Source organism: Motacilla alba, chromosome 1 (assembly GCF_015832195.1).
Source record: "Motacilla alba alba isolate MOTALB_02 chromosome 1, Motacilla_alba_V1.0_pri, whole genome shotgun sequence".
Classification (NCBI taxonomy): domain Eukaryota; kingdom Metazoa; phylum Chordata; class Aves; order Passeriformes; family Motacillidae; genus Motacilla; species Motacilla alba.
In genome coordinates this window covers 63,424,799-63,436,225 of record NC_052016.1, presented here as the reverse complement: position 1 = coordinate 63,436,225, position 11,427 = coordinate 63,424,799, and the positions used below count along the sequence as shown (strand labels likewise).

At 42.2% G+C, this 11,427-nt stretch overlaps 1 protein-coding gene across 2 annotated transcripts in view; it reads right to left on the bottom strand.

The window, feature by feature from the left end:
• Positions 1 to 438: 438 nt before the first annotated feature.
• Positions 439 to 11,427, bottom strand: part of LCP1 (lymphocyte cytosolic protein 1) — a 30,052-nt gene continuing 19,063 nt past the window's right edge. For both annotated transcript variants that reach the window (XM_038145143.1, XM_038145151.1), the window contains exons 8-16: positions 10,905 to 11,047; positions 8,767 to 8,862; positions 8,071 to 8,266; positions 7,828 to 7,906; positions 7,513 to 7,627; positions 6,558 to 6,691; positions 5,451 to 5,574; positions 3,242 to 3,366; positions 439 to 1,874 (exon numbers count right to left, since the gene is read on the bottom strand). In XM_038145143.1, coding sequence (XP_038001071.1) covers positions 1,742 to 1,874; positions 3,242 to 3,366; positions 5,451 to 5,574; positions 6,558 to 6,691; positions 7,513 to 7,627; positions 7,828 to 7,906; positions 8,071 to 8,266; positions 8,767 to 8,862; positions 10,905 to 11,047 — 1,145 coding nt within the window. In that variant the 3' untranslated portion in view covers positions 439 to 1,741. The remainder of the gene's footprint in view (positions 1,875 to 3,241; positions 3,367 to 5,450; positions 5,575 to 6,557; positions 6,692 to 7,512; positions 7,628 to 7,827; positions 7,907 to 8,070; positions 8,267 to 8,766; positions 8,863 to 10,904; positions 11,048 to 11,427) is intronic.

Below are 11,427 nucleotides of genomic sequence, written 5' to 3'. Positions count from 1 at the left end.
CAGAATGGGTTTTAGGATGCTGTACTTTTCTCATCCTGTGTTAAGTTCTTAAGAGGAACGGGGCAGTCAGATCTGATCAGGAACAGGATCTGGCCATTCCTGCAGAAACAAAGCAGCATATTTGCATTGCAGAATGCCTAAAGAAGCAAAATTTATGGGTACCTGGGCAAAGGAAGAGGATGTTGGGCAGTGCACCAAATGGGGAAATCATACTGGAAGTCCAGCCAGAACAATGTCCCATCTTTGGCAGTGTCTCAGAGTGGCATTTTCACAAATGGCCTAGGAAATAATTCTTTCCGTTCTCTGCAATCTGTGGTTTCAATAACAATGCAAAAGACACATTCTCACTGAGCCCACAGATTATTTTTACCTGTCCCCATTTCAGCTCCATGACACCCACCAACTAGCACATCCACTACTAAAAGCAAGGACTACACATTTGGCTTTATAGAACATTTTATTTGGAGAGATTTCTCATGTCATAGAATTTTGGTTGTCGTTGTTAAGGCAATTCTGAAGGGCTGGAGGAAAGGGAGGGGGAGAGGGAGAGAACTGTGTCAACGGGATTGCATTAAGGCAAAATTCCCTCCTTCTGCACTTCACCACAGTAAAATCCACGTAAAGGCCAGTAAATGTCTCATGCCAAGGAAGAGATTCAGTGCAAATATATCCCACTGACTATCCACAGACAGGGCTAGGACCTCAACTGAGGCAAATTTACAGTGCCTTGTTAGCTGCAAAGCAAAGCTGATTTAGCTCTGTTGAGGATCCCAGCCTGGGTTCAGGGGAGCATTTTAGTATGTGTTTCTTATGCTAGCACAGGTATAAATGCTCTCCTGAATCAGAGCCACAGCCCCTTGAGTGCAAGTCTGTGAAGTTAACAGTTGAATTTTTATTGTCTACATAAATATGTCATTCTGCATCCCTTTGTTCACTTCTCATTGTATTGCTACTGAGTACATTCCCTTAATTTCTTTAACATGGCTTTCATTTCTATCATGCTTTGCAATCTTTTTTAAGTGTATTATGACATAAAAATGAATTATCCCTTGGAGAATGTTTGTTGCAAAGGTTCCAGAGTTCGGATGATCTTGGAGGACCAGGCTGCAGTGTGTTTTTTTTGGTGAGCAGTAATGTAATCTGTGAGTAATGCCATGGATGGCAGAGGCATAACTTGCAGGGAAAAGTACTGCTCAGCTTACATACCAGCAGCACGTCACAGACACCAAACACTTCTTTTATTTCCACAAGAATTTCCTCAGAGGATCTTACTCTCCAGAAATAATCACTACTACTTGCATTGGGAAACCTGTTTTGATATCCCAGGTGGAAACTGAAGGTAAGTATGGCAGAAATGCTATGGAAAGCATGACAACATTTTCAGACAGAAGCAGAGTATAACATTTCATAGTCCTAAAAGCTGTCTGTCACTGGATGACCTCCACAGAAAACCCTGGTATCCATTAATGAAAGGATATGCTTAGGCCTCAGTGTTGAAAACTTGTTTAGGAATATGAAATGGTTATAGCTAGCAAAGTGGAAAAGTAAGGCAAAGAAATCAATCAACAATTATTTCCTGGATATATGTAAATTCATAACTTCTGTATGACCTGGAACCATGTATAATATTCATGCCTTAAAAGCATGAGCACCCTGCATATTTATTTGATACAGATGACAGCATCCAGTTTGAAGGAATCTAAAGGGTGAATAACAGGCATCAGTGCAAGTCTTTTGTGCTTTAAACTTTCTTCATTCCTTTTCCCATAAGGCAAGCAAACACTGTCATGACCATTTTGGGTTTTACTTCAACCAGGTCCTCTGGAAGGGCATAGACTCTTGCTCCGATTTTTCTTGCCATAGAGATGGCATATCTGCATTGCAGAGGTGGGAGAAAAAAAGGAAAAAAATAAAGACAGAAATTAGTGCAGTAGCAATAATTTTCCCCCTGTTAAGTGTTTTACATGATCAGTACCAGAGTGGGTTTCACTGATTTACCAAGTTAAACTTTTCTGTAGGAATGTATGAGACAGGTTCATAAAGAACTACATTTCTAATAAAAGGCAGAGTGCATTCCGTGATGGTTAGAGCACTGACTGGGATCAGGTCAGATCCTGCTACATAATATTTCATCTTCCATCCTCTAAAAGATTATCCTCAAAACCAGCCATTATGACCTTGCTCCCCCTCAATCTTTGAGACTCAGACTTTGCACATAAACAAACTTGCAAGGATAGAAGCAGAATGCTGATGTCAGTGGAAATCAGTGTTGGAAATCAACATCTGGGGACTTATTTCAGTCATACCCAGAAAGTGCAAGTTGACATTCCCATCTCCCTGCTCAGAGCCACTGGCTGTTCTCCAGTGAACTTATCTCTTCTCTATTTTTTTTTAAAAAGCTAGAAAATCCCAGGTTATTCCACTTCAGAGCACATACATTTGTGAAATTTCCCCCAAAATGCAGAGAAGCATTGAGAATGTGAGGGAACAGGGGTGGGAAATGAGGAAAAGAACAGCAGAGGAATGAGGAAATGAAGTACAGAGAAAAGCACACATAGGATTGCAAGAAAAGAAGGAGAACGGATGGTAGGAAATGGAAGGGAAAGGGAAAAGAACAGTGGGAAAAGTCTTTACAAAAATAATGGCAGCTCTGATTACTTTACAGTCATCCTTTTCTCCTTTGTGGTTACTGCGTAGAAAAGGAGAAGTTAAACTGATGATCAGACCAGGAGGTGATGTGTGTAACTCTGAAAGGAGAGGGAGATGCCCCCAGAATTGACTCTCTGCTAGGAAATTGTTTGCATTCAGGGAAAAAAAAATCAATATCCACATCTAGAGAACCAGTTTTTCAGGCATGAATCCTGTCCTCCCCTTTCTCTCTTAAATATGCCTTTGTTCTACCTGTAGGTGACTAAAGAGCTGTCACTAATCCCTGTTCATTATTTGTTGGCATTGTTCCCTGATCTCTGAAAGATTTAATATGAAAAAATAGGAGCTTGTGAAACCAAGTGATTTCGATCCTTTCAAGGGATTTATGAAGCAGGAACTACAACATTACACACCACATTTCCATTGATATTCTTTTTACTACCTAACTCCCAGCCTTCATGCTTCTAACTCGGGTGGTGTTTCTCACATGAGGTTGTGCCAGGTGAAAATGACAGCAGAGTAGTTTTTAAAGACAGAGTTAGGCTACCCTGAGCAGGTAACTCATGCTAAGTGCCACTTGGCAGAAACATACTTAGCATTATTTAGTTTCTCCTCGTCATTCAGGTCCTCTGTTTTCAAGAGGTCATACTTGATTGACCCTGGTTGAATGGCATCAATGAGATCCAGGACTGGCATGCTGGTGCTGATTTTGCTATCCTGCATAGACAAAAAAATAAAATTAAACCCAAGAACAGGATGACAGAACTCCCACAAAGCCAGAGTCTATACTCAAGAGCAATGAACAGTTCAGTCAAATACCATTTAGAACTTCACGAAGGGCTGCTTAGAATATTTTTTTATCTAAGGCAGACTAAGAACTCTTTCTAGGATTTTTTGTTTTACCCAAGGGATGAAACATCACAGAATTGTTTAGGTTTGAAAAGATTCTTATGATCAAGTCTACCCTTAATCTAGCACTTCCCAGCCCACCACTAAATCATGTCCCTAAGCACCACATCTACACATTTTTTAAATCCTCCAGTAATGGTGACTCACTTTGCTAGACAGCCTGTTCCAGGGCTTGCCAACCCTTTGAGGGAAGAAACTTCCCCTAATATCTAATCTAAACTTTCCCTGGCCATTTGCAAACTCAAGACCATTTCCTCTTGCCCTATCACTTGTTACCTGGGAGAAGAGACTGACCCCCACCTGGCTACACCCTCCTTTCAGGCAGTTGTAGAGAGTGATAATGTTTCCCCTGAACCTCCTTTCCTTGAGGCTAAACACCTCCAGCCCTCTCATCTTGTCCTCATAGGATTTATGTTCCAGAGCCTTTCCCAGTTTTGTTGCGTTTTAGACACGCTCCAGCACCTCAGTGACTTCTCCTAGTGAGGGGCCCAGAACTGGACACAGTGTGGCTGAGTACAGGGGCGCAATCACTGCCCTGCTCCTGCTGGCCACACTACTGCTGATACAGCCCAGGGTGCCATTGACCTTCTTGGCTACATGGGCACACGGTGGCTCATGTTCAGCCAGTGTTGACCAGCACTCCCAGGTCTTTTCTTGCTGGGCAGCTTTCAGCCACTCTTTCCCAAGCCTGTAGTACTGCCTGGGGCTGTTGTGATACAAGTGCAGGACCCAGCACTTGGCCTCATTGAACCTCATACAACTGGCCTTGGTCCATCAATCCAGCCTGTCCAGACCCCTCTGCAGAGCCTTCCTGCCTTTTAGCAGATTGACATTCCCACTCAGCTTGGTGTCTTCTGCAAACTGACTGAGGATGCACTTGATCTGCCTGTCCAGACCATCAATAAAGATGTTAAATGGCCCCAAAACTGAGCCCTGGGGCACCACTGATGACAGGCTGCCAGCTGGATGTAACTCTGCTCACCACCACTCTCTGGGCCTGGCTATCTAGTTTTTACCCAGCAAACTGTGCAAATGTGCAGCCAGTTTCTCCAGGAGAATGTTGTGGTAAACAGTGTCAAAGGCTTCACTAAAATCCAGGTAGATGACATCCACAGCCTTTCCCTCATCCATGAAGCAGGTCACCTTGTCATAGAATACAATGTCATTAAAGCAAAAGATGGGGTGCAGGGCTAGTGCATTTGCTTCCTGTGGGGAGATGACACTGATAGACATCTACTGATAGATGAGAGGGGTGAGAGGGACCAGCTGTGTGATTCCTGAACTCATTACATGAAGTTTGATGGATCTGTTTTCGCCTGGTGCAAAGTGCTGATTTATATCCACTGAGTGTTCCCTAGCTTGGGAAGTGTCATAGATCCTATGCTGTTAGTGGAATTGGAAGTGCTCTAGAAATGGTCCATTTCTGTGTTTGTTTGGTACCTTGCAAAATAGGGCAAGGCACCCCTGGATGGTACTAAATGTATTGCTAGTGTTCATTTTAATACTGCCATTTGTAATTGCTGTTGATTCATAACCAACAGCACAGCAGTTCTTTCTTAATTCCAGTCATCATTCCTGTCTCCGTCCTTTGATTTCCCAAGCCAAACTGGAATTCAAGGTGTTTCCTGTAATGTTCATATCATATTTCTATTACTTTTTCACCATAAAGTCCCTTGAATAAAACCTGTGTATTTGAATAAGCTTTTAAAAGGGAATGAAGAATAATCAAGCTATGTAGTGAGTTACATCATAATGTAGAGTGTGTGCGTGTATGCATACACACATCCATGTATCATACACACATCTGTGTACCATACACATATCTATATAGCATACACACAAGCACTCTGAATAAGAGATTCCTGAGGAGAGATTTCTGAAAAAAACTGTACCTTGAAACTGGAGATGGTTGAATCCTTCCCAGCTGCAGTGAGTGTTTCATTGACCCAGCTGACAATGATTTCATCATTGACCTTCTCTCCACCACCAATGTCTTCAAGGATATTCAGGGTGTACCTTAAGAGGGAAGCCAGGATATTTGCTCAAAGTCTGCTGTAAACTCAGAACTGTTCTGTATGTGCACAGCTTGTCTGGGATTATCCCAATGATCTGCTGTTCCTCTGCCTCACACACACTCACAGTGCATATGATTTATATTACAACACAATTATTAATCTAAGGAGTTTAGTTCATCCCCAATTCCTTAATCAGTGTTTTGGGAATGTTAAAAGTTTTGGTTACTTAAAATTCCTGGAATTCCTCTTAATGTATCTCATTGTAAATTACTCATCCTCATAGTGCTTAAAAATAATCAGTGATTTTAAAGATAGAAGGGAATCCTTCTGCTCACCTAAGACTGACTTCTGCATAAAAACAAGCCTGGAGTATTTTGCATATACAGTATACACCTTGGAAGGATATCCCAAACTTAGGGTAAGTAATCACCTCATCCCTGTTTTAACTACCTTGCTGATAAACCTCTACCTTTCTCTATAGTCTGAATTCAGTTTGTATTCAGTTCCTAACTACTGGGGCTCTTTACTTTCAGTTATGGCGCTCTTAAACACAGAAGTATGCACACACACAGCATTGCATTAAAATGGGGAGAGGTACTGAGTTATGCCCATTCAGGAAGCAGCGTACTAAACTTCTGCATCAATTCCTTGTTTCTGGGAAACTGTCCCCGTTCCCTGATACAGAGACCTTTTAACTTCCTTTCCTCTCTTCTATGCAATAAACATTTTTTTGTTGCTATGCAGATAGTGACAGTAATAATCTTCTGCATGAGCTGACTGTAATGACCTTGCCCACAAGATTTGCTCTGATCACATCCTTAAGCAGGAGTGAGCAGGAGGTCACTGTGCCCTGGCACTGAAGTGCAAACAGAGGACTGAGAAGGCTGTAGGCTGTGGATTCTACTCAGTGAGAGCATCAGGAAACTGCTGCAATGCAAACTGAGCGTACCAAAGTGCTCTGAGGCTCGTGGCTGCCTGACCTACCTTCTCATCAGCTGCCAGATTAAGGCCAGCGTGAGCGTACGGTTTCCTTCATTCAGATCTTGCCCAGCAATGCCGACAAGGGAGAATTTGGCTTGATTCTTTCCCAGTTCCACTGCATAGTTGCAGTTTTCAAGCTGTTAAGCAGGGTCAAAAATATAGGGAAAAAAAAAAAAAGAAGACAAGACACTATTACTTTAAATTCTTGGGATCACTCAGCCCAGAGCCTCCTGGGCAAACAGGAACACTGGGGCTCTGTGATAAAACAGCTGATTGCCAGCAGGCAGATCCATCCCAAAAATACCATTTAACATAGAAGAAAATGCTATACTTCCTAACCAGGGCCTGAAAAGCAGATTATTCTGGAAAATAGAAGTGTATGGCTCATGCATACCTCCAGCATAGTGGCATTACACTGGGACAAAGGATTAGTGTCCCAGCCAATATTTTATATTGGTTGATCGCTCTGGTCTAACTGGATGCAATTACTCATCCAGATAGTTGGGAGAAAGCTTTGCATTTAGCAGCAACTGTGTGATCGGTTCTTGATGCATCTGATCAGGAATGCTTATCATCACTGTCTTCATTTGATGTGGAGGGCAGAGATCCAGACAGCTGCAATTAAGCTGGTGCCATGCATCTCACGGTCCAGATGCATTACAGTCAGTGCCTAAAGGAATACCAAAAGGGATCTGCAAATACAGTTTCTAAATACTGATACAAAAGTTGTCAAGTCTTTTTACTTAACAAATATTTTTGACCTGTCAACAGAGCGAGTGAGTCTAACGTTTATTTCTTTTTCAGAATGAAAAATTATCTACTGACTAAGCATAAAAATAATTTAAGGTGCTGTCCTTGGGGCTGGAAAGCAACGTGCATACCACATTGCTGTTTGAAATGATTTAGGCATTCACTGAGGATAAGGCATCACTACTGGAGCTATTCTAGCTTTTTGTACCTTCTTCATGTTGCCACCCAGTTTAGGATATGGTGGTTTGTTCACCCTGTTCCAGTCGACTGGCACTTTGATCTTTTCATAGAGTTGGAAGATAACCAAGGCATCTGACAGGTCACTGAAAACAACAAAAAAGATGTATCATTGTCCAAAGAACAGAGGAAAGGAACTCGATTCAACTATTAGCAGAGGTAAACTTAGTTTCCTGGGAAACACAAAGCAGCATATATTCTTATAGGGCCCAGAAGTTTTTACGTTCTTGCAAACAACTTGCTGGCTGTATTTATCATCTGAAGGAAGTGCAATACCTCATCTTACCTGTACAAGTGATTTACACGTGGATTAACGCCCAGGGAGTTCATCCAGTTCCTAAATGTCCTTTCTTCCCTTGTCTCACCTAAAACAACAGACACATCAATCAAAGGCCTGCAGAACACCTCACTTCAGTAAGGCAAGTGTCTTGGGAAGAAACCGTAACTGAATTTACAGCGCACTGAGCCTTGAACAGGAGACACATGGGAAATATCACAGTGGATCGTGAGATATTTGCATTTTCCTGACCTTCAATGGAGCCCCAGTCGATGTCCTGGTTCTCTGGCTTATGCAGGGCAGGGTATTTGTTGAACAAGTTGGCGATGAAGGCCAGGTTGAGCTTGGGGTTGCCCCGGACGACGTCGGTGGCGGTGACGAACTGGCGGCAGCCGAGGCGCTCGGCCTGCTGCAGCATGCACTCGGCTCGCTGCACGTCGTCCTTCTCCTGCCCGGCACAAACGGGACGTCAGCCTCACCCACCCCAGCTCTGCACCCAGCCCCACTTGGGTCTCCTTGTGGGAACCTAGCTGCTAAAGCAGCTCCTTAACGGGTTTACAGTTATTCCCGTTCCCACTGTTACTAATGGCAAGTGTGTGTTTTCAAATGGGCTTTGCCCATGATTCAAGCACCTCACCATATTGCTTTTACAGCCATATTCCATATAAATGTGATGGTTTGATGAAATTCACAGATCAATGTATTTAAATACACTTGTTACATGCTAGTAGTTTATCAGTGTGATTAAATGGTTGCTGAAGTTTCAGAGTTACTATCTAACAAAAATCCAAACACATAATTTAATTCTTTGGAAGCTTTGATTTCTGAGTTACAAGATCGTGTTGCAATGCAAGAAAGAATTTGCTGGTTCTGACATCCCAGTGCAGCCAGGAATGCAAGTAATGGACAGAAAATATCGGCATTTACTCCAAACTTATCTCATCTTACCCTTAATCCTGACATGTCAATAGTAATAGCTGGAATGCCTTCTTCATCTCCCTTGGGGGCAACTTGGTCCAGCAAATGGTAATAAGCTCTTGAGTCCTGTGACAGACAGAGAAATTAAAGGGAAGAAAAATTACATCTAAAGCTCAGCCCTTTGCTTGCCAGAGACTCCCCTGAACAATGTGCCTGCATGCTTCATTTTTATTACATCCATCATTGGGCTACATAATTAAATTAATTAAGCTGGAAGCACTTAGCAATTCCTACTTTATGCTGTGTTTGCCAGATCTGTTTCTTCCCTGAGCCAATATATATGTGCTGGAGAATGCCCAACACACGAGACAAAAATGCTGTGTGCTGAAGGGCAGCAACAACAAAAAGATATCAGAATTTACTTAATGTGAACATAAAATCAGAGGTAAGAAAATACATACCTTTATAATGCTGTAGAAGTCAGGCTGCTGAGCATTTAATAAAAGAAAATGCAGAAGGAGAAAGCAGATGTTTAAAGAGGATTTCAAAGCAAGGCTGGAACAGTTGTGGAAAAGAAAGCATAGTTTTCAAGGACAAAAGTTAACATTAACAACAATATCAGCATTTTTCAGGCAAAAGGGCAGGAACAAGAAAAGGGTTTATCATGTTGTGTCTTTAGTCTTTTGTGAAATACAATGCTGCTTCCATATGTGGAAAATATTGACTCACTTCAAAAAGAGCTCAAAGAACTGAAAATAAAGCTACATTTTAATGTCTAGGCACTTGACTAACTAACCCAACTGATGCTCTTCAAAATATTAAGCAGACTACCTGAATTACTTAAAATATTTTACATGTATTACTATGCACCATATGTAGGAAGTGGTTATTTACAACAGAAGTGAGGTGGGGAGACAGACTTAGTTAGATAATGTCTGTAAACACTGAAATCTTGTAAATGTGTGCCTTCTTTTCCAGCTGTAAACACCAGAATTGTGATTTAGCTTTCAGTTGTAGATAGGATTTAATCAGCTGAACCATAGTCTTTTTGGCCAGCACACAGAAAGATGGGAAAGACTCCATTCCCTTCCCTTTTCATGGATATTCTCCAGTCACCTCCACCCAGCCAACCTGGGTTACAATGAAAAATCTGTTACAATAAAAATTGTCTTATCAAATGTGACTGTCTACCCCTCCTGTTGCCTTCCCTGGTGTTTTTTTTTTTTTCTGGATTTCAATTAAATGCTTGTGCTTATGCTTCAGTCTCTAGGGAAGCCTATGACCAGATACCTCAGGAGCTGGATTTTTCTCATGATATTCTGGGAGCAGGCAAGTCAGCTCATGGCTGGTGAGGTTGGTGTGCTGGCTGGCCCCTGGCCTTCTTGTAAGCCAGCTCAGATACCCTCCCTTATACACCCTCTACAGATCTGGGATGCTGTCTGGGCCTCACACTGGGTTTTAGTGTCTAAAATTCATCAGTGGGCACCACTGAGGTTCAACTACATCTGTCTGGGAACAACGAAGGTCCTACAGAGAAAGTTCTGCTGAAATTTGCACCCACAAGCCCAAGAGGTCCTGAGTATATGAAATAATGCTGCCCAGACTACAGACCCACCCTTGCAAGTGTCTTCCTGTCTAGCTGTAGTATTTCCAATAGTCCCAGTGAATTAAAACTCACACAAAACTGCATTCAGGGCTATAGCAAATGCTGGGACAGATGAGCACATAGCCTAGGTGAAGGAAAGATCAAGTGGGGGAGCTAGAAATGTCCAATCATCTTTCTCTACATGTTTGAGTAAGGTCCAGGCTTTTCCAAACAAAAGTCAGGTCAAGAGTAATTTATGGAGATTTAAGAAAGCAGGTGAGCAATAGAGGCAAGGAACTGAAAATACAGTGTCCAATGCCCTGACCAGAGCTAGCAGCCATTCCTTTCCCAGGCATGTGGTGTGCAGGAGCTGGCAGTGATAACTGGGAGGTCAGGAGGAAAAGGAGAAATACTACTGAGTGCAAAGTGAACCCCAATGAAAGCATTTTATGTACCCAGCTCCATCTGCTTGGCAGAGCAGTCTCAGCTGCTTGGAGTGTTTCATTGCACAATCCCTGTGTGGAGGACAGGAATTTGGGTGTAGAGCTGCTGTTTTGCTTTTATTGGTCAGTATTTCTCATACCTTGATGTCTGAGCTGAAGTTGTTGACTTTGTTGCATCCTGCATTTTCCAGGTGATAGTTTGCCCATCTCAACAGCAGATCCTCTGGAGACAATTTCATCAGATCCTCCAGGCTCTCTCCTTCTCTCAGAAGAGCAATCAAGGCTAAGCAGGAAAAAAAAAAAATTAAAATATTGATGTGAATACTTGTTGAAGAAAATGTAGAACTGTTTTCTCTCTTTACATTTTTGTACCCTAGTTTAAAAATGTCAGTTGCCAAAATGTTGCCAAAATTCAAGCCGGGTTCGCATGACAGAGGATGTAAACAGAAAAAGGGTCTCGTCAATAAAATGAGTACACGGTTGCAATTTATTTATCTAGTAGCGGATCATATACAAGTGGAAGACAATTTCAGTGTGGTCTAAGGACTGTCCACAAGCTATAAAGGTCTCGTCAAACCTCCTTGCAATGAGCAGGGACATCTGCACCTAAATCAGTTTGCTCAGAGCCCCATTTGACATGACTTTGAATGTTTTCAGGAATGG